At 58.8% G+C, this 22206-nt stretch overlaps 2 protein-coding genes across 9 annotated transcripts in view; one reads left to right on the forward strand and one right to left on the reverse strand.

Annotated features, from left to right (window-relative positions):
• Positions 1 to 1628: 1628 nt before the first annotated feature.
• Positions 1629 to 6994, forward strand: UPK1A (uroplakin 1A). Of its 3 annotated transcripts, none has more exons than XM_039512913.1 (8): positions 1629 to 1670; positions 2613 to 2712; positions 3229 to 3429; positions 3922 to 3996; positions 4229 to 4336; positions 5576 to 5755; positions 6323 to 6406; positions 6614 to 6994. In XM_039512913.1, the coding sequence occupies exons 2-8, from the start codon at positions 2650 to 2652 to the stop codon at positions 6656 to 6658; spliced, it is 756 nt and encodes a 251-aa protein (XP_039368847.1). In that variant the 5' UTR covers positions 1629 to 1670; positions 2613 to 2649; the 3' UTR covers positions 6659 to 6994. The 3 variants fall into 3 exon arrangements, with proteins under 3 accessions (XP_039368847.1, XP_039368848.1, XP_039368849.1); XM_039512914.1 differs by lacking the exon at positions 1629 to 1670 and adding an exon at positions 2010 to 2040; XM_039512915.1 differs by lacking the exon at positions 1629 to 1670 and adding an exon at positions 2058 to 2080.
• Positions 6995 to 19362: 12368 nt separating this feature from the next.
• The window catches only part of ARHGAP33 (Rho GTPase activating protein 33), a 60103-nt gene continuing 57259 nt past the window's right edge, over positions 19363 to 22206 (reverse strand). For all 6 annotated transcript variants that reach the window (XM_039512639.1, XM_039512638.1, XM_039512643.1 and 3 more), the window contains one exon: positions 19363 to 22052. In XM_039512639.1, the coding sequence (XP_039368573.1) occupies positions 20886 to 22052 (1167 nt within the window). In that variant the 3' untranslated portion in view covers positions 19363 to 20885. The remainder of the gene's footprint in view (positions 22053 to 22206) is intronic.

Below are 22206 nucleotides of genomic sequence, written 5' to 3' on the forward strand. Positions count from 1 at the left end.
AAGCTATTAGGGTTGGGTTGGATCTAGGGGAAGGCGCTTTCAGCTGGGAGCCTGGAGTCCTGGGCTCAGCCTCAGGCCAGCAGGTCTTCTGTCCAGGAGCACCAATGCCCCAGTCACTGCCAAGGCCCTGCCCCTGCTGGTTAGGGCAGCCATGGCCTAGTGCTGGCCTCGCAGAGGCTGCTGCCCAGGACGGACTCGGTGCCACCTTTTCGATGGGACGTGCTCTGACTAGGAGCTTTGGGCCCCTTCCTCAAACGATTACAATGCAGCGCTCTCAGGGAGCCGGCCTAACCACTAGATCCCACTCCCCTGCCAGAGCCAGGATAGAACCGAGGAGTCTTGGCTCCCAGCTCCAACCCACTAGACCAGGGGTGGGCAAACTTTTTGGCCAAGGGCCACATCTGGGGATGGAAATTGTACAGCAGGCCATGAATGCTCATGAAATTGGGGGTTGGGGTGCAGGAGGGGGTGAGGGCTCTGGGGTGGGGATGAGGATAAGGGGCTGGGGGTGCAGGAGGGTGTTCTGGGCTGGGATTGAGGTGTTTGGAGGGCAGGAGGACGATTGGGGTGGGACAGGGGATTGGGGCACAGGAGGGGGACAAGGGTGCAGGCTCTGGGGGGTGCTTACCTGAAGCAGCTCCCAGAAGCAGCCGCATGTCCCTCCGGCTCCTATGCGGAGGTGCAGCCGGTGGCTCTGTGCGCTGTCCTGTCTGCAGGTGCCACCCCTTCAGCTCCCATTGGCCATGGTTCCAGGCCAATGGGAGCTGTGGGGGCAGCAGTTGGGGTGGGGGTAGCATGCGGAACCTTGTGGCTGCCCCTATACATAGGAGCCGGTGGGGGGACATCCTGCTGCTTCCGTGAGACCCGTGGAGCAGGGCAAGCCCCTGACCCTGGTCCCTGGTGGAAGCTCAAGGGCCGGATTAAAACATCTGGAGGGCTGGATGCGGTCCCCGGGCCGTAGTTTGCCCACCCCTGCACTAGACCCCACTCCCCTCCCAGAGCAGGGGATATAACCCAAGAATCCTGAATTCAGCAGTCATGAATCTTGGTACTTATCCTGCCTCTAGCCTCCCATGGTCACCACCCTCTACTCTGATGTGTGATGAGTTTACAAGACCTCAACACATCCCCATTCGCACAGCACCCTGGGTTTTGGGGTGGGGATCCAAGACCTCTCCTCCTCAGCTAGCTGCAAACAGGCCTGTACCTGATCAGTGGCATGTTCTGTGCCAGGGGAAAGGGTGGAGCCAGGGCCCTTCCCCTCTAGGGCAGCTGGCCCTGATCTGTCCCCACAGTGGGGCAATGGCTGGCTTAGAGGGGTTGGGGAGGAGCAATGGGGTGTTCCCAGTGCGACTGGAGATGCTAACAACAGACTGGGGCATGAGAACCATTGTGGTGTACAGGGGGAGGCTCCCCACAGTGGTGCCACCCCACCCCCCACCAGCCCAGCTCCCTCCCCAGTCCACCCACTGCAGGAGGGACCCATTAACCCTTTGGGGGCTGCAGGGCTGGGGGCGGAGCCTGGCTGGGGTGGGCAGGACTCTGGACCTCTGCCCCCTGACTGCTGCTCAGCCCAGCGTGGAGCTTCCCGTGCTGGCTCCACCCAGGCAGGTGGGTATAAAGGGGCTGCTGGGGCTAGAGCCACTTATTGCAGAAGGAGTGAGGAGCTGGTGAGTAGGGCTAGAGCCATGGGTGGATTGGCTTGGCTGCTGGGGGCAGAGCAATGAGTGAGGTGGGGGGCTGGGTGATGGGGGAGAATGGGGGGGATGAGCAGGGCTGGGAGCAGAATAATGTGGGGGGCTGGGGTGGGGCTGATTGGGGTGAGGGGGGATGAGGAGAGGGTGTGGGGATGAGCTAGGGTAATGGGTGAGGTGGGGGGCTGGGGCTGACAGGTGTGTGGGGAACAGGTGGTGCTGATGAGTTGATAGCAGGGGGATGGACTGGGTGTGGGGGATGGTGGGGCATATAACAGGTGTTAACAGGCATGTGGGGCTGGGAGAGTGCAGACCTCTCACTTCTAAGCTCTGGAAGCTCTCAGCTGTGAGCCAGGACTCCTGGGTTCCCTCCTTGGCTCTGAGAGGGGAGTGGGGGCTGGTTAGAGTGGGGAGGGGCTCTGGCTTTGGGGGGGCTGGGTGTGCCTGGGAAGGGAATCTGCAAAATGCTTTGGGGGGGGAGAAATGTGGGGTAGCTGGAAAAACCTGCTGGGCTGCTCTGGGGCCAGAGGAATCTGGCTGGGTGAGTCCCTGGGGTGGGGCTGTAAGCCCAGGACAGTGAGGCTGGGGGAGGATCCAGACCTCTCTGGCCACTTGAGGGGCTGTGACTCCTAGGCCAGTGCTGGGGTTGGGGGTGCTGTCCCAGACAGGCCTTGATGCCTCTGACCCTCCCATCCCACTGAGTCTGGCCATGCTTGGTCTGGCTGGTGCTGGACTCTATGCAGGACAGCCTTGGTTTGGGGGGGCTTCTGGGCTGAGGGGGAACAGAACTCCAGGCTCACTTTGAGGTGGGGGCCTTGCATTTGCATAAATTATCAGCATATATTAGCATGCCAATCCAAGTGCCCCCCCAATCCTGCAGGGGGGCCTCTGGTCTCTAAACCCCCTTGTCTGTTGCAGGGTCTGAGCTGGCAGAGTCCTCCCCCAAAGGCAGAACATGGTGGAAAAAGGAAACCCCTTCATTGTGGGGGTGCTGATTCTGGGGAACATCATCATCCTGGTGAGGGGGTTTGCGGGGCTGCTAGGCTGAGGGGAGTGGGTATGTCTAGGGGGATCTGGAGGTTGGGGTGTTGGCTGCTCTGGGAAGGAGGCAAGGCTATTTGGGGGGACCTGGGGATTTGAATTTCTAGGGGACCCCCACACAGCTGGCTGAGCTGGTGCTGTATGCCATGGGGGATTCAGGGGGCTAGGGCTGGGCCAGACTTGGGGTCCCAGGGAGCTCACACCCCTCCCAGAAACCCCTACCCCATAGATGTGTGGCTTGAGTGCTGGGAGGTGGCTGCATGGGGGTGGGGTTTGGGGTCCTGGCCTCACCCTCCACCCTGCCCCCAGATCTGCAGTGTAGGGATGAGGTTCAGGGTCCCAGGGCTCACCCCCCAAACCCAGCCTCCAGATGTGCAGCATATGGATGCAGTGGGGGTGGGGGGGCTGGGGTTCACCCCACACACACACCTCAGATGTGTGGCATAGGGATGGGGGTTGGGGTCCCAGGACTCAACCTGAACCCTGCCCCCAGATGTGTGGCATCGCGCTCTACGCGGAGACGGTTTGGGTCACGGCTGACCAGTACAAGGTTTACCCCATCCTGGGAGTGTCGGGCAAGGATGATGTCTACGCGGGTGCCTGGATCGCCATCTTCTGCGGCTTCGCCTTCTTCTGCCTCGGCGTCTTCGGCATCGTGGCCCTGGCCCGGGGCAGCCGCCTGCAGCTCATGCTGGTGCCTGGGGTTGTGTGTGTGTGTGGCGGGGGGGGGGTGTTGCTGTACGGAAGGGTGCTGTGGGGCTAGGGTGACCAGACAGCAAATGTGAAAAATCGGGACGGGGGTTGGGAGGTGCCTATACAAGAGAGAGACCCAAAATTGGGACTGTTCCTATAAAATGGGGACATCTGGTCACCCTATGTGGGGCAGGTGGTGGGGGAGGGAAAGCTGTTTGGGGGGCATTGTGGGGCAGGAGGTGGCTGATTGCGGGGGGAACACTGGAGGGTAGGAGGGTTGTGCTGTGGTGCAAGTGGCTGATGTGGGGTGGTATCCCTGACTGGGGGTGGGGTTTGGGAGAGGAGGGTCCTGGGGACAGGGAGGGCGGGAAATCAATGAGGCATCCTGCCCCACGGGGGTGGGGGGGGCAGCTCAGGGGTTCATGTGCCATGTGGGCCCCCACAGCAGGGTCTCACAAGCTCTCTTCTCTTCTCTCCCTCTCCCCCCGCCCAGTACCTGGTATTGATGCTGATCGTCTACATCTTCGAATGTGCCTCCTGCATCACCTCCTACACCCACCGTGACTTTGTGAGTGTGGCATCTGGATGCCGGGGTTCCCTCCTGGAGGGGGAGCGGGGGGGCTAGTGGGTAGAGCTGGGGGGACTAGGGATCAGGATGTCTGACTTCTATCCTGGCTCTGGGAGGGCAGAGGTGCTGGGGGGCGGGGTGGGGACTGGGAGTCAGGCTGCTTAGGCTGGGGGATGGGCCCATGAGGGTTTCAGCCTGGCCCTGCCCCCATGGGTCCCTCTTGCCCCCCCAGGTGGTCTCCAATCACAGGATGGTCACCAAGCAGATGCTGACATTCTACGCGGCCCCCACAGCCCAAGGCCGGGAGCTGACCCGCATGTGGGACCGGATCATGATGGAGGTGAGTCTTCCCCGCCTTGGGACCCCACCCCTGGCCCCCTGGCAGGCAGCCAGCCCCCTGCAGCCTCCCTGTGGCTGCTGTGAGCCCATTTCCATGGTGACCCCTCCCCTGCAGTGGGCACCTACTGAAAGGACTTGACCCCTTGCTGGATGCCCAGGGCTGCTGCCTGGCTGGGCTCATTTGCTCCAGGTCCCCTCTTCTTCTCCTTCCCCCCCCCCCCCGGGAGCAGGCATGCACCAGCCAGGGAGGTGCTACAGGTTGCCAGTCGTCCAGTTCTCAACCATCGGAAGGCCCAGTTGAAAAGGGATCCTGGCGGCTCCAGTCAGCACCACTGACTGAGCCGTTAAAAGTCCAGTTGGTGGTGCATGGGGCTAAGGCAGGCTCCCTGGGTCTGCCTGGCTCCCAGAAGCAGTGGCATATCCCCATCCAGCTCCTCTGCATAGGGGCAGCCTGGGGCTCTGCACACTGCCCTGGCTCTGCAACTCCCATTGGCCAGGAACCACGGCCAATGGGGGCTGCGGGGGCAGTGCCTGTGGCTGAGGGAAGTGCACAGCGCCACCTGGCCACACCTCCACATAGGAGCCGGGGAGGGGATGTGCTGCTGCTTCCGGGAGTTGCCTGAGGTAAGCGTTGCCTGGAGCCTGCACCCCTGATGCCTTCCTGTGCCCCTGCCCCAGCCCTGATCCCCCTCATTTCTGGCCCCACCCCAGAACCTGCACCCCCAGCCAAGAGCCCTCACCCCCCCCTCCTGCACCCTGCCTCAGCCTAGAGCTCCCTCACATACTCCAAACCTGTTGGCTGCGCCCCCAAACCCCTCATCCCTGAGCCAGTCCGGTGAGGGTGGGGAGAGGTGGGGCCTCGGGGGAGGAGTGGGTTGGGATGTTCAGTTTTGTGGGAGTAGAAAGTTGGCAACCTAGCGGGGTGGGTGGGGGTGTGTGTGTTGCCCACCCCAGGGATGTAAACCTTGGCTAGGAGGGCTAGATTAACCCTTTCTTGTCCCTTTGCAGCAGATGGGGGAGGGGGCCTGATCCTGGGCGGGGGGGGGTCTGTGCTCAGCTTTGCCCCCTTATATTCATGGTGGGCTCTGAGGGTCAGGGCTGTCTGGTGGGGTGGATGGGAGCCTCCCAGAGAAGGATCTGGGAGGGGACCAGGCACACTGGGCAGGAGGGGGCTGTGGGAAGGGGGCAGCGCTAACAGCCATGTTGTCGTCTTTTCTCCCCGCCCCCTTCCCCCCCCCAGCAACAGTGCTGCGGCGCGACGGGCCCCCTGGACTGGGTGAACCATACGTCCACCTTCCGCTCCTTCTACCCTGAGGGGCTGGCGCCATGGCCCTTCCTCTGCTGCAAGCGCGACGCCAACTTCGTTATCCTCAGCCCAGAGGGCTGCCGTGTGGGGCACGTGGATTATATCAACACCAAGGTAAGGAGTGCTCCTCAGCCTGACCCACAGTGCCCTGCATTCCCGACCCACAGCCCTGGGCTCCCCCCCGCCCCTGCTCTGCCAGGGCTCCTCAGCCTGACCCACAGTGCCCTGCATTCCCAACCCACAGCCCTGGGCTCCCCCCCCCCTGCCCCCGCTCTGCCAGTGCTCCTCAGCCTGACCCACAGCCCTGGGCTCCCCCCCCTGCCCCCGCTCTGCCAGTGCTCCTCAGCCTGACCCACAGTGCCCTGCACTCCTGACCCACAGCCCTAGGCTCCCCCCCCGCGCGGCCAGTGCTCCGCAGCCTGACCCACCGCCCGGGGCGCCCCTGCCCCCGCTCTGCCAGTGCTCCTCAGCCTGACCCACAGCCCTGGGCTCCCCCCCTGCCCCCGCTCTGCCAGTGCTCCTCAGCCCTGACCCACAGCCCTGGGCTCCCCCAGCTCTGCCAGTGCCCCTAACTCTCAACCTGCAGCCCCTCCTGTTCTTCGGCACCCAACTACTTGGCTCTACCTTAGTCCTGGCTCCCAGCCCCTGTCTGTGCAGGGGTCACAGCATGTGTCTCCCTAGGGCTGCTTCGAGCACATTGAGAATGCCGTCAACAGCTACACCTGGGGCATCTCCTGGTTCGGATTCGCCATCCTCATGTTCACGGTGGGTCTGGGCCCCAACTTGGGCTGGGGTGGGCAGGGAGTGAGACTGAGGGATCCTACCCTGGGGGGAGGGGGGGGTGTTTGTTCCTCTTCAGCAGGCAGGACACCAGGCTAGATGGGCACAGGGGCGAGGGGTTTGCAGGTGGGATACCAGGGCACCTGGGCTAGTGGATATGATCTCAGGGTCTTTTTTTTTTTTCCCCTGCAGTGCCCAGTGATGCTCTTAGCCATGTACCACTACACCACGCTGTGACCTCCCCCCCTCGGCCCCCCAACCACACACCCTGCACTGCTGTGGGGCAGGGCTCCTTTGACCCACCTGCAGCATCAGTGAGGGGAGGAAGCCAGCCAGCCCCAGCCTATGTCTCAGAGCTGGGCAGACCAGCCTGGTGACCACCTGCGACCACCTCAGCCCTGCTCCTGCCACCAGTGTACTGGCTGTGGGGGGACAGCACCTGGGGGGCTCACCACTGTGAAACACCCCCTGTGACCTCTGACCTCCTAAAATCTCCTATTAAACACCCTGAAAAACCCCTCTTGGTCTGTGTGATGGGGGTAGGGTTGTAAATGTCCCCTGGCCTCTAATAGCTGGGGGCTGGTGTTTGGTTCATGGGGAGGGGAAGTCCCTTCCTCCAGCAGCACAGGGCCCCTGCCCCTTTGGATGGGAACAGCTGCTTGCTCTGCTGTGGGGCGGGGGGCTTTACATCCCCTTCCTGCTTGGCTGCCCTCAGCTGGGCTGTGAATTTTTCAGTAACACCTGGGGCCTCCTTTGCTGCTGGGGTGGCCTCCATCCCCTTTGCCTGCCCCCCACCCTTAGGGCTGGGGTATTTGCACCCCCCCAGGGGCAGGCTGGGCAGAGATGGCAGCGTTGTGGGCAGCAAGATGTTGGGGCTGCTGCCCCTTGCCTGCCTTGGCCAGGTGTGTGCCTTTGCAGGAGAGGGCTGGCCTGGAAGCTCGGCTCCCCACAGCTCCCTTTTCTGCCCCACTACTGCTGCCTATTTGCCCCATGTGCTGCTGGGTGTGAGCCAGCAGGGCCTTGACCCCTCTTGAAGGTGGGATGGGAGCAGCTGAGGACTCCACTGCCAGGGCCCTGTGGGAAGCGTCTGAACTGTTCAGCCAGCCGGGATCATCCCCTGCCTACGGTGCCCCCCCAGCCCCATGGGGTCTGGTTGCCATTGGAATTAAGGATGTCAGGGCACTTTAGCTGCACGAAGGGCAGGGGCCCAGGGTTTCCTCTAGCTGCAGGGAAGGGGGGGGGGTCAAGCAGGGTGAGGCCCCCTAACAGAGGTGGCTGCTAGTTAGGGGGTGATAGCTACAGCCTCCCTCTTCTCAGCCAAGTTCTTTGAACACCCTGTGATGCTGTGTGACTCCCAGGGGTGAGCTGGGGCCCTGGTCTGTTCCCTGTCAAGCTGCAGGGGATCAGTTGCCAGGGGGTTGGAATACACTCCCCTCTCCCTGTGTGCACCCCGTAAGAGGGCACAGGGGGCCTCAGGATCTCCCCTGGGACTGTGCTTAAGGGTCAGCACCCCTTGCCCTAGAGGCAGACATCTGGCTTGCAGGGCAGAGCCAGCCAGAGCTGGGACTCACCATAAGGCTGCAGCCCCAGGCTACAGTGTGGGGGGGCACCTCCCCTGATACTCAGCGATGACCCCAGAGAGCAGTGCAGGGTGAGGGCGTGTGGTGCCACAGGGAGAAGGAACTGACATAAGCTACAGAACCACTGTGTGCATCTGGTTGCCAGTTGCCCTGCCCCAGAGGTGGCTGCATCTCAGCAGTGGGAGAGCTGTCACCATGTGGTGGTGTGTGTGGCTGTTCCCCAGCTGTCCTGCCCCAGAGGTGGCTGCATCTGAGGGTTCCAGAGACCCTTTTCTCTGTCTCCACTGTCCTCTACTACTTCTGGGTGCAGTTTGAGGTGCCAGCAGCTGACCTCCTGCCCCCAGTCCAGTAACGGGAAATATTCTGTTGTGAGACTGTGGAAAAGTCAGAGCTAGACCCCAGGAGTCCTGGCTCTCAGCCTGCCCAACCCCTGCTCTAACTCACTAGCCCCCACTCCCCTCCAGGAGCCAGGGACAGACTCCCAGCCCGCGCTGTTAGGGGGACCTTTGGGCAGTTTGGGATGCTGGCTGGGGCAGTATGAGGGAAGTGCTCAGTATCAGGCCCTGGAGCCCTGGTTTTCCTAGAATCATAGTGTGACAGGTTAGATCACAGAACCCGGGGAGCTGCCAGCTGATGTGCCAAGACTACTTCTGCCCCTGCTTTCCTGCCCCATCAGCTTAGGACTTCAGTGCCCTGCCTGGTTTGAGCCAGACCCGCTGGCCTGCTGCAAACCCAGACCCAGGTCTGAACCACGTCCCCTAACAGCTGTAGGCTTGACTGAAAGCAGCTCACAGAAGTGTTCTTGTCTTTAGCACTCAGATGCCCAACTCCCAATGGGGCCTAAACCCAAATAAATCTGTTTAAAGCTTATGCAGGGTAAACTCCTAAATTGTTTGCCCTCTATAACTCTCATAGGTCTCACCCCCACTTAGAGCTGTTGGGTTCCAAAATGGGGGCCTGCATGGATCCTTCTAAACTTAAATCCTAGTTTAGATCTGGTAAAAGCTGCCACCACCCAATACGGTACGTGTATTGGGACACAGTCCTTCCCCAAAATCCTTGGAGATCCCAAGAGCCCCAAATCCATGGAGTTCTTACACCCAGGAGAAATAAACCATTCCCCCCTGCTTCCTCCCCCCTCCCTTTTCCTAGGAGAGATCCTGGGATCCAACTACGGAGGGATTCCTCCCTCCTCCCCTTTCCCTGAGAATGCACCCAAGGAAAGATCAACCAAGTCCTTAACAGAAAAGATTTATTAAAGAATAAAAAGAAAGTAACTGTCTCTGTAATACTAAGATGGAACAATACACAGAGTCTAACTTATAAACCTGGAGAGAATCCCCCCTCCTTTCTTTCTCAGTAAAAGCAAAGTAACAGCAAACAGAAATAAAGAATTTCCTTTAGCAAACACACAATTGCAAATGTAGAAATCAAATTATAAGACTAATCCGCCTTTCTAATTAATACTCACTATTGGATAGTAGGAACTACTCCAGGAGAACTTGGAGACATGACTGGCCTCTCTTAGATCCAAAGAGAGCACAGAGCCAACAAGGAACACAGACAAAGGCTTTCCTCCACAGAGATTTGAAATTATTCTGTCCCTTGATTGGTCTTTGGGTCAGGTGTTTCTCAGGTACTGCTTGTTAACCCTTTCCAGGTAAAAGAGACCTTAACCCTGATCTGTTTATTTATGACAATAACACTGATAGAGAGACATGCACGGCTGTTTGCCCCCTCCCCCCCCCCCAGGTATTAACACATACTCTGGGTTAATTAATAAGTAAAAAGTGATTTTTATTAACTACAGCAAGTAGGATTGAAGTGGTTCCAAGTAGTGACAGACAGAACAAAGTGAATTACCAAGCAAAATAAAATAAAACAAAAAATGCAAATCTATGTCTAATACAGTAAGAAACTGAATACAGATAAGATCCTCCCCAGTTCCAGAATGCTCCTTTTACAGACTAGTCTCCTTCTAGCCTGGGTCCAGCAATCACTCACACCCCTGGCAGTCACTGCCCTTTGTTCCAGTTTCTTTCAGGTATCTTTGGGGGTGGGGAGGCTCTCTCTTTAGCCAGCTGAACACAAAATGGAGGGGTCTCCCAGGGGTTTAAATAGACTGTCTCATGTGGGTGGAGACCCCCTCCTCTCTCTTATGCAAAGTCCAGCTACAAAATGGAGTTTTGGAGTCACCTGGGCAAGTCCCATGTCCATGCAGGACTGAGTTCCTTACCAGCCAAGCCACATTCCTGGGAAAGCTCAGCTGTGGACTGGTGTCTCCAAGTTCATTCTTGGCTTCAGTGTTTCTTGATGGGGCACTTACTGAGAATAGTTTTTTCTCAGGAAGCCGGCCAACTGCTTCACTACAGCCGACTTAGCATCAAACAAGTATGCAGCCAATATTCATAACGTCAAATCCAAAGATGATACATGCCTACAAATAGGATTAATAGCTGTAGTAGATTATGACCTTTAAAGAGATGTTACCTGGTATATGTAGCATAAAACACATTCTAGTTATGTTATATATATACACATTCATAAGCATATTTCCGTAAAGCCTTATAGGTGGCACCGTCACACATAGAATACCAGGGTTGGCAGGGACCTCAGGAGGTATCTAGTCCAACCTCCTGCTAGAAGCAGGACCAATCCCCAACTAAACCATCCCAGCCAGGGCCTTGTCAAGCTGGGCCTTAAAAACCTCTAAGGATGGAGATTCCACCACCTCCCTAGGGAACCCATTCCAGTGCTTCACCACCCTCCTAGTGAAATAGTGTTTCCTAACATCCAATCTAAACCTCCCGCACTGGAACTTGAGACCATTACTCCTTGTTCTGTCATCTGCCACCACTGAGAACAGTCTAGATCCATCCTCTTTGGAACCCCCTTTCAGGTAGTTGAAAGCAGCTATCAAATCCCCCCCTCATTCTTCTCTTCTGCAAACTAAACAATCCCAGTTCCCTAAGCCTCTGCTCATAAATCATGTGCTCCAGCCCCCTAATCATTTTTGTTGCCCTCCGCTGGACTCTTTCCAATTTTTCCACATCCTTCTTGTAGTGTGGGGCCCAAAACTGGACACAGTACTCCAGATGAGGCCTCACCAATGTAGAATAGAGGGGAATGATCATGTCCATCGAGGGAGGCGATGGTGGCTGGGGGGTATGGGCCAGCCCCCCTACCCTGTGCAGCAGGGTGTGTGTGTGTGTGCAGGCCCCATGCCTCAGCAGCGGGAGTGGCGTGACATCCAGCCCCAAAGCTCAGAACCCCAGGCAAGGCAGGGCTCTGCCTGGTACCCTACTTGTCAAACAGGAGTCACAGCTCTCACCTGCCTGACTCCAGCCCAGCCTTGGCAGGGGAGTGGGGTCTAGTGGTTAGAGCGGGGTTGGGGAAGGTGCTGGGAACCAGGACTCCTGGGTTCTGTCCCTGGCTCAGGGAGGGGAGTGGAGTCTGGTGGTTAGAGCAGGGGGGTGGGGAGGTAGGAAGCCAGGACTCCTGGGGTCTGTAAAGAATGTCCCCTGACAGTGGGTGTCTGACCTGGCCAGGTTCCCCTCTGGCCTTGCTCTCAATAAAAGACCCAGCACCTGGGTGTGGTGCAGGGGCCCCTCCCTGCCCTGGGACCCATGGAGCCGCCCATCCAGACAAGCTGGTCCAACCGGCTTCACTCCCTGCCCTGCCAGAGCCGGCTGCAGCCAGGGCCCCCGCCCCAGGGACCCTGCAATGGAGATGACAGGGGTGGAGGGGAGCTGGGTCTCACAGCAGCTCTTATCACGCTGCCCTCTAGTGGTGAGAGCTGTTCCTTCCCCCCCAGCCCACTGAGGGGATTGTGTGGCCCTGCAGCCTCGGCCCTGCCAAGGGTGCTGGGCTCATACCCGGCATATGCTGCATCCTCGCCCTCACCCAGCGTGGACGCAGGCTTGCGGCAACCTCGGGCCCAAACGCTAAGGCCAGGAGCTTTTGCAGCCTGTGAATGCTGAGGCTCTGTGGGATGTGGTGGCCCCAATGGAGCCCTGTGGCCCTGACTGCCCCTGTGCCTTGCTTTCCCAAGTTGCAGCATGGGGGTCACACATCCATCACAGGAGGGGCTAGCGCAGCCATGGCCAAGGGGGCCGTGTGTACAAGGGCTCCAGGACAGTCACTAGCTAAGCTCCCTGTAAAATGAATGTTTCCAGGCCTCAGGGCCACCGTGCCACAAACAGCTGCTTGGGATCAGTCTCAGCAACGCTGCCGGAGGCTGTCGAGAGCCTGCGCCCATTGCTGGGTGAGGGCGAGTGTGACTTGCACCCTATGAGGCTTTATGGAACTATGCTTCTGAATGTATATATGGCATAACTGGAATATGGTCATGCTACGTATGCCATGTGACATATCTCTGCAAAGGTTATGATCTACTGAATCTATTCCTCCTATTCGTATGCATGTAGCATTTTTGTGTCCGAGGTTATGAATATTGGCTGGGTACTTGCTTGATTTCTAAGTAGCCTTAGTAAAGCATTTGGGCAGCTTCTTGAGACAGGAATGTGCAAATTAAGTGCCCAATCAAGAAACACTTAACGAACAATGGATCTTGGAAGGCTCCAAGCCACATAAGTCTACTTGAGGACGTTCAAAGTAGCATGGGAACCATGGCTGCTACCGGTACGTTCTGAGTCATGCATGGACATGTGACTTGCCCATGTAAGTGCAAAACTCCATTTTGTAGCTGGGATTCTACACAGCTACAAGGGGAGGGAGGAGTGTCCACCCACAAGAGAAAGTCTATTTAAACCCCTGGGAGACCCCTCCATTTGGTCTTCAGCTGGCTCCAGAGATAGCCTCTCCACCCCAAAGGATGCCTGAAAGAGACTGGAACAAAGGACAGTAACTACAGGGGGTGTGAGTGATTGCTGGACCCAGACTAGAAGGAGACTAGTCTGTAAAAGGAAGTTTACTGGAACACCTCTGAGGGTGAGGTTTATCTGTATTCAGTTTTATTACTGTATTAGGAATAGGCTTGAGTGTTTTATTTGATTTTGCTTGGTCATTCACTTTGTTCTGTCTGTTACTACTTGGAATCACTTCAGTCCTACTTTCTGTATTTAATAAAGTCACTTTTTGCTTATTAATTAACCCAGAGTATGTATTAATACCTGGGGGAGGGGGGGCAAACAGCCGTGCATCTCTCTCTATCAGTGTTATAGAGGGTGAACAATTTATGAGTTTACCCTGCATAAGCTTTAGACAGGGTGAAACAGATGTATTCGGAGTTTGGACCCCACTGGGAGTTGGGCATCTGAGTGTTAGAGACAGGAACACTTCTTAAGCTGCTTTCAGTTAAGCCTAGAGTTTGTGGGACGTGGTTCAGACCTGGGTCTGTGTTTGTGGCCGGCAAACGTGTCTGGCACAACCAGGCAGGGCTCTGGAGTCCCAGGCTGGCAGGGAAGGCAGGGGCAGAAGTACCCTTGGCACATCAGTTGGCAGTTCCCAAGGGGGTTTCTGTGATCCAGCCTGTCACAGCGAGGATGCAGCAAAGGCTGGGTATGAGCCCAGTGCCCTGGCGGGGCCGAGCCTGAGGCCACACAATCCCCTCAGGGGTCAAGAACAGCTCTCACCACTAGAGGGCAATGTGGTAAGAGCTGCGGTGAGGCCCAGCCCTTCCACCCCCAGTACTGCCCCCATCTCCATTGCAGGGTCCCTGGCAGGGCCCCAGCGGGGCAGGGAATGAAGCTGGCTCAACCAGCTTGGCTGAATAGGGCAGCTCCATTGGTCCCGGGGCTGGGAGGGTCCCCTGAACCCCACCCAGGTGCTGGGTCTTTTATTGAGAGCGAGGCCAGAGGGAAGCAAAGAAGTCTGGGCTGGATGAATGGACTATAAGGTGGATAGAAAACTGGCTAGATTGTCGGGCTCAATGGGTAGTGATCAATGGCTCCATGTCTAGTTGGCAGCCGGTATCAAGCGGCGTGTCCCAGGGGTTGGTCCTGGGGCCGGTTTTGTTCAACATCTGCATTAATGATCTGGAGGATGGCATGGACTGCACCATCAGCAAGTTTGCAGATGACACTAAACTGGGAGGAGTGGTAGATACGCTGGAGGGTAGGGATAGGATACAGAGGGACCTGGACAAATTAGAGGACTGGGCCAAAAGAAATCTGATGAGGTTCAACAAGGACAAGTGCAGAGTCCTTAGGACGGAAGAATCCCATGCACTGTTACAGATTAAGGACCGAATGGCTGGGCAGCAGTGCTGCAGAAAAGGACCTAGGAGTTACAGTGGATGAGAAGCTGGATATGAGTCAACGGTGGTGTGCCCTTGTTGCCAAGAAGGCTAACGGCATTTTGGGCTGTATAAGTAGGGGCATTGCCAGCAGATTGAGGGACATGATCATTCCCCTCTGTTCAACATTGGTGAGGCCTCATCTGGAGTACCGTGTCCAGTTTTGGCCCACACTACAAGAAGGATGTGGAAAAATTGGAAAGAGTCCAGCGGAGGGCAACAAAAATGATTAGGGTGCTGGAGCACATGACTTATGAGGAGAGGCTGAGGGAACTGGGATTGTTTAGTCTGCAGAAAAGAAGAATGAGGGGGGATTTGATACCTGCTTTCAACTACCTGAAAGGGGGTTCCAAAGAGGATGGATCTAGACTGTTCTCAGTGGTAGCAGATGACAGAACAAGGAGTAATGGTCTCAAGTTGCAGTGTGGGAGGTTTAGGTTGGATATTAGGAAACACCATTTCACTAGGAGGGTGATGAGGCACGAAATGGGTTACCTAGGGAGGTGGTGGACTCTCCTTCCTTAGAGGTTTTTAAGGTCAGGCTTGACAAAGCCCTGGCTGGGATGATTTAGTTGGGTTTGGTCCTGCTTTGAGAAGGGGATTGGACTAGATACCTTCTGAGGTCCCTTCCAACCCTGAGATTCTATGATTCTATGAACCTGCCAGCCCACCCTACCGGGATACGAAACTGAGTTACCTTCATGGGCATGGGACAATTATAGCAGCTGCCTTGTCACCCGAGGGGGGCTGGGGGGCAGTTGATCATCGCCCTGCTGCTGGCTGAAGCGACCTCTGCTAAGGTTGTGCTCAGTAGAGGCCAGTCTCTGAGCATCTCCACCAGCTGTAGCCGCTGCCCATCTTGTGATCCGGGTCTGACACCTCGGCCATCCCACGTTACACATCTCTGCCCGTCAGCCAGGACAGTTCCTCCCAGGCTGGCTAAGGTACAGCTAGGGTCAGTGTATGCCCAGGCCAAGTCCTCCCTCCCCCTCAGTGACCAGCCCGCCTGGCACTGGCAGGTGCCCCCAGAAGGCCAAAAGGGAGAGCCAGGAACTCACTGAGCCCAGCTTGGGTGGTGAAGGCAGATTTCAGCCAGGCGGCTGGAGCCAAGGGCACCAGCCAGTGGCCCATGGTGAGGTCCATGTTGGTAAGGAAACAGGGCTCCCAGCTTGTCTGGAATCTCGTCCGTCCCAGGCCCATGGCAGGGGTCAGACACCGGATCTGACTGACCCTTCTTTGGGGACCAGCACCATGGGAGAGGCCCAGGGACTAGTAGACACTGGATCACCCCTAGGGCCAGCATGTCTCTGACCTCTCTCTCCAGGGCCTGGGCTGTGTTCCCAGTGACTCTGAATGGGGAACACCTGATGGGAGGGTTGGCTCCTGTGTCCACCCGGTGGACAGCCAGGTTAGTGAGCCCAGGCCAGCTGGAGAACAGTGGCCGGTAGGAACGCAGCAGCTCTCTGATCTCTGCCTGCTGGGCAGGGGTTAGCTGGGCAGAGAGGGGAATTGATTCCACTGGGCGGCTGGCTCCTGGCACAGCCCTGAGACCCACCAGGGTGTCTTCCCCCCTCTCCCACTGCCCACACAACCAGCACCAACCTCTCCCTGTTCACGTATGGCTTCAGCAGGTGGACATGGCGCACTCGGTGGCTGTGGGCCCGTTTGGACAGCGCCACCATGTAGTTCACCTCATTCAGTTCTGTGATGCCCTTAAAGGGCCCATCCCAGGCAGCTTGTAGCTTGTTCTGCTGCACTGGGCTGAGAACCAGCCCCTGGTGCCATAGGAGCGAACACACGCTGTGTGGTCATACCAGGTGGGCTGCCTCACTTGGGCCCGGAATAGCTTCTCCCTGGCCCAGCCCATGACCTCAGTGAGCCTTTCCTGAAAGGACAGCACATGCTCCACCACTGATTCTCCATCGGGCGAGACCTTCCCCTCCCATTCATCCCTCACCAAGTCCAGGTGTCCCCTTCCTCTCCCCGAGTACAGCAACGCAACAGGAACCCTGTGGATTCCTCCGGAACGTCCTGGTGTGCAAACAGCAGGCGGGGTAGATACCTGTCCCAGGGTCCCATTAAACCTCTCCACCAGCCTGTTGGACTGGGGGGGATGTGCCGGACCCCACATTTCCCTCACAGCCCCAGAGCAGGGCTGGCATGAAATTGGACCCCTAATCTGTAAGGACCTCCTGGGGGAACCCCACTCTGCTGAACATGGTCAGCAGCGCATCTGTCACATGTCTGCCTCGCTGGAGGACAGAGCCACCGCCGATGGGTGGTGCAATCTACTGCCACCAGAATGTATTTCTTCCTGGCCCGTCAGCATGCTGAGGGGCCCCACTATGTCCACAGCCACCTTCTGAACAGGTCCCTCTGTGAGGGGCAGGGGTCTCCAGGCTGCTTTACCTTATCCTGGGCCTTCCCCACCCTTTGGCAGGGGTCATAGGACCTGCAGTGCTGCCTGACTGTGTCACGTTCTGCAGCAGCCTCTGCCTGGTGTGCCAGATTCCGGATGTCCTGTCAGAGGCCCTGTAAAATAGCCAGTGGAGACCGCCGCCTGCCTCCTGATCGCCCACAGTTCAGTTTTCCCCAGGGAACCTGCTCCAGGAATCCCATGTCCCCCAGGAATCCGGCCCTGCTGGCCTTTCCCCGGGGTCCTGCCGCACTGCAGCCAGCCAGGGCCCTCAGCTCTTCCAAGCAGGGATCCTTCTGCAGCTCTGGCTGAAATTCGGCTGCTGGGGTAGAGGGTGGGAGTCCCTCCTCGCTGGCCTGGGGTCAGGGCCCTCACTGGCTGTGTCTTGGTTTCCCCACCTTAGGACAAAGCCTTGAGCCCAGCCTTGTTAAGCCCGGTGGAGCCCTTCCTCTGGCACCAAGGCGGGGTGGCCGTCCCTGGCTTTAGCTCTAGGACAGACCAGGGCACTCTGGGCATCACCCAGCCAGGCCATCAGCTCATTCCCCATCAGCCCCGCCTGCACCCCAACCTCTTTGGGCCCCTCTTTGGCCCCACCATCTCAGTCCCTCGCTACAGGCACCATAACCAGGGGCTAAGCCCCCTCCCCCCGCCCCCAGAGTGAGGGATCATTGCCACTAACTGGGCTGAGTCCATCACCTGGGGCCAGGCCAGCATCCCCTCAGCACCCATGGCCTGGTACCCCAGGACTCGCCTCCCTTCCAACTCAATGCGGGGGGGGGGCGGGGGATGTAGTGATTGCTCCCTGGGCCTGCCCTGTGCCCACCCTGTAAATTGACTGCACCTGGCCCGCCCCCAGTGCGCAGCCATCCACACCCGCCTGGGAAGCTGGTGCCCCCTCTCTGCCTGGGCTCCCTCCCCAGCTAACCCTTCTGCGTGCCCACTTGGGCCCTGTTTGCCCAGAGTAATTACAGCTCAGGTCTTGGTGGTCTTCCCCAGTGGCCATCACTCCTGATTTGGCTTTGCCTGACTCCCACTTCTGGGGTGCCCCTGAGTGACCCCTCCCCCCCCCCCCCGTCCTAGGCCAGTCCCCTTTGGGTCGCTTTTCACACCCAGCCCTACTGTCTGCAAACGCAGCTGCCCACCTGCCCTGTGCAGCTCCTTGGGTTTCAGGCTCCCTAACCCCATTGTCAGGGCCTGAGGCCAGAGCTCACCCAGCTGCACCAACCCAGCCAGGTGCACCCCCTCCCCCCAGCCTAGCGAGACCTGCACCCTTGCCCCATTTGCAGCCTGGGTCATATCACAGGCCTGCCCCACAGCAAAGAACTAGGTGTCTATAGTCCTCCCCCCCGCTCCCAGTAACTAGGTTCCCTACGGAAGTGGCATCCCGGGGCCTTTCCCAACTTTCCCCTCGGTGGGTCCCTCTGCCTCTCCGTGTCTCCAGTTCCAGTTTATGCTGCCACTGCTTCTCCCACGCTTCCAGCTCCTTCACGCTCAGCTCCAGCACAGGACAGCCAAGGTGTGAAGCTCCCCTGCTGGACGGGGAACTGGGTCTGGGGGATGCCCAGCTGCTGCCTCTGCTGCTCTTGGAGCCTTGTGACTGCCCACTTGGGCCTGGAACCTGCTTCTCAGAGCAATCACCCTTCTTGTGCAATCGGCTGCACCTTACTGAGCCTCCCCGGGCCTGCCCCTTACTCCCAGTCCAGCTGGGGGCGCTGGCTACAGGCCATTTCCAGCTGCCAGGCCCTTCAGCATCCATCCAGCCACTGCTGCCTGTCACAGCTCTGCAGGCCTGGTGCCTTGGGGGTGGGCAGCTGCGGGCCAGCCCCCCCTTATGGTCTCTCTCTGCCACCAGGGGAAGCCACTTGGCTTCTCTGTCCCCTGGGACTGAACCTTGGGGCCTCCAGCCGCCTGCTCCTCACTGGGGGCTCCCTCCAGCGACTCCACCTGTGGGACCACAAGGGAGACGTGTACCCCAGAGGGGGCCCAGCCCCACCCAGCCAAGCATCCATCACACTGGGGCTGAGCAGCAAAGCACCCACCTTGTCCCATCACCTAATTAGCAATGAGGTATATGGGGGAACTGAATGCCCACTCCAGCACACTCAGCCCCACGCTAACCCTCTAGACCCCACTCCTCTCCTGGAGTTGGGGATAGAACCCAGGAATCCTGGCTACCAGCCCCCCCCCCCCCAAACCAATCACTCAACCCCAGTCCTCTCCCACTCCCAGAGCTGGGGATAGAACTCAGGAGTCCTGGCTTACAGCCCCCACCCCCAAATTGAAGAACATAAGAACGGCCAGACTGGGTCAGACCCAAGGTCCACCTAGCCCAGTATCCTCCTTCCGCCAGTGCCCAGTGCCCCAGAGGGAGTGAACAGAACAGGTAACCATCAAGTAATCCATTCCCTGTTGCCCATTCCCAGCTTCTGGCAAAGAGACTAGGGACACCATCCCTGCCCATCCTCATAGCCATTGATGGACCTTTTCTGAACCCTGTTGTGGTCCTGGCCTTCACAACATCCTCTGGCAAGGAGTTCCACAGGTTGACTAGGCGCTGTGTGAAGTCGTTCTTCCTTTGGTTTGTTTAAAACCTGCTGCCTATGAATTGCATTGAGTGACCCCCGAGTTCTTGTGTTGTGAAGAGGAGGAACTACATAGGCAGCTTGGGGTTTTGTTTTTTTTTGTCTTTATTAGTTAATGGGGTTGGTTTAAACCATTTAGTACAGAATCGGGGGAGGGCAGGATCTTCAACAAATACACTCACCAGGGGAACAGTCACAGCAGCACCCCAGGGCCCTGCAGTGGGGATGGGGCTGAATTAGGTGAACCAGGATTAGCCCCTCCCCCAATCTGTGGGACTTTGGCTGGGGGTGGGTTATAGGATTAGGGTATTGGGAGAGGTCAGCACTCCCAGGGCAAACCCACCCACACTGCACCCAGCTGGTCACAGCACTGCCCCTTTATCATGTGGGTGGGGGGTACAGGGTATGGGGGGTCAAAGGTCATAACTCCCAGGGGACCCCCCCAAAGTCACAATGGGAGTTAGTGCAATAAAATCAGACAGCTGCCACCCACCCCCAGCAATCACCACTCTCAGCCACTGGGAGGATCAACAGGGAGTGCCCACCGACACCTTCAGCTACCCCATAACATACCCCCACACATACACTGCGGTACTGCCACAACCAGACAACTACAGCCACAGCCACACAACACAACCAAGCACCAACCATCACACCCCCCAAGCAGGGCTCAGCTCCTCCAGCAGGGGGCAGCAGGCACACCCCTAGTCTAGCCAGAGACGTACACCCCCCCCCACCCCAGCCCATGGGTCATGCTGACCAGGGAGGTCAGACAGGCAGGCTGGGGAGAGATTTTTTTCCTTTAGCCTCCCTCCCCTCCCCTTGGTACCACCCCCGGGGTCCCATCTCAGGGTGGGGGTGTTTTAATTGGGTTAATGAAGGGTTAAAACGTTAGAAATCTTGCTCAGCTTTAAAAACTTTATAGAACAGCCCCCCCGTCCCGCCCACAGGGGGTCAGGGAGGGTCCCCCTGTTACCAGGGCTGGCAGCAGGGTAAGACCCCAAGAGTTTTATGCCCCACACTGGCCCCCGGGGGCAGTCAGGGTAGTGATGTCATTCATGGTTCTGCTGATGTCACCAGTGCCCCCTCCCTATGTCACACTGAGGCGGTTGCTATTAGTAGGTGAGGGCCTAGCCAAGGTGGGCAATGATGCATATTGGTTGTGATGGCAACTGTAGCCCAGTGATGTCATATGGGATGTGGCGATGTCACTGAGGGGCCCTGAGGTCATTGGAGAGCAGCTGTTACATCATTGGGGAGCAGCAATGCAGTTGGGCTGCCGTCACATCAGGTGTTCACCCCACCATTGATGGCCCTGTAGCGATGTCACTGTACCAGTCCTGTTGCCATTGGTGGCCTCATTGTGATGTCACAGTGCCCATCCTCCTGCCATTGATGATCCCAGTGTGATATCACTCCAGCCCTGCAGCAGCTCAGGCATGTCATACAGACTTCGGGTGACATCACTGGGGCCTCCCGTGATGTCACAGCCCGACTGTCTCAGCAATGGTCCCCAGCCAATGCTCAGATCCTGCACCTGGGGGGGAGGGGGTGTCAGCACTTGGGGAGCTCAACACAGGTCCTCCAGCCCCCCAGCCAGGGTCCCTCGTGGTCCAGCCCGGGCCCCCCCTCAGCAGTAGCTCCGAGTCTGGCCCTCAGAGCGCACTGTCCAGTTGGGAGCCAGGCATGTGGGCGGTGGGGGAGGCCCCTCCTTCCTCTCCACATTGCCATACTGGGGGGGCAGGTGCTCAGCGTAGGGGGAGTAGGGCCCCAGCCGGTAACCGTCCACCAGGCCAGGGCTGAGGAGGGCAGGAGGCCGGGGCGAGGGCTCAGCGTAGGTGGTGAAGCGGGGGGTGCAGGCGGCGGCCGGCTCCCAGCCAGGTGGTGCTGGGCGGTAGAACCGCAGCATGGTGCTGCCACAGGGCAGCACATCTAGTAGCTGGCGGTAAAGTCCCGGCACCGCTGGCGGTCTGTAGGCCCAGCCTGGTGCTGCCCGCAGGCCCTGCCTCTGTTTCTGCGGCAGGGCTGGCACCGGGGGGCGGCGCAGGGCGTCACGGGCAGCGCCAGGGTCAGAGCGGCTGCGCAGGTGCCCGCCCTCCAGTGGAGGGGAGGACGAGGTGGAGGACGAGGGGCTGGCCCTGCCGCGGCGGTGCCCCCCGGCCTCTGGCCCTGCCGCAGGACCAGCAAAGGGGACGTTGACGTAGACGGGCTCCGGTGGCTCGTAGCGGACGCGCCCATCCTCGAAGATGGCCCAGAGGGGTGGTGTTGGGGCAGAGGGGCTGGGCCTGGGCTGCTGGAAGACGCCGTAGGAGGTGTTGAGGGCGGCCAGGTACTCGGGGGGTGCCGGAGGGTGCGGGGGGCCCAGGGGCCAGGGCCGGTACACGGGCGGCTCTGGGACGATCTCGTAGTACAGGTTCTCGGCTGTGGGCTCCAGCAGCGGGCGCCGGGGAGGGGTGGCAGCGCCGGGGGGGCGGGGAGCTAGGAAGTGGTGGCGCTGGTGCAGCTGTGGCTCTGGAGGGGCAGCGCAGGGGGGGCCCAGCCACGGGGGGATGGCGTTGAGACAAGCTGCAGGTGGTGGGTGGAAGTGCAGGGGGGCCTGGGGCTGGGGGGGGGCCTGCGGGTGGCGGGGGGCAGGGTCCAGCGCTCGGGGGAAGGGCAGCGGCTGGGTCTGGCAGGGCGGGTGGGGTTCGGGGCCCCACTGGTGGGTGTTGGGGGGGACTTTGCTGTAATGGGGAGGGGCTGCCAAGCTGGCCCTGGCCCCCTCCCCACCCGGGGCAGAGGCCTTGGCCAATGTGACCTGTAGGGAGAGAGAAGGAGGGTTAGTGAGTGGGGGTTCACACACACACACACACACACACACACACACACACACACAGAGTCCCGCCTCCAGTTGACCCCCCAGCCTTCCATCACAGCCCCAACCTCAGCAGCTCACTATACCCCCAAACCCT

The sequence above is a fragment of the Mauremys reevesii genome, linkage group 24, assembly GCF_016161935.1.
Source record: "Mauremys reevesii isolate NIE-2019 linkage group 24, ASM1616193v1, whole genome shotgun sequence".
Lineage (NCBI taxonomy): Eukaryota > Metazoa > Chordata > Testudines > Geoemydidae > Mauremys > Mauremys reevesii.

Bases quoted from the DNA above. Each gene is read 5' to 3' on its own strand.
- UPK1A (XM_039512913.1), top strand. From the start codon at position 2,650: ATGGTGGAAAAAGGAAACCCCTTCATTGTGGGGGTGCTGATTCTGGGG. The intron at 2,713-3,228 runs GTGAGGGGGTTT...CCCTGCCCCCAG, and splicing joins TGGGGAACATCATCATCCTG to ATGTGTGGCATCGCGCTCTA. The intron at 6,407-6,613 runs GTGGGTCTGGGC...TTTCCCCTGCAG, and splicing joins TCGCCATCCTCATGTTCACG to TGCCCAGTGATGCTCTTAGC.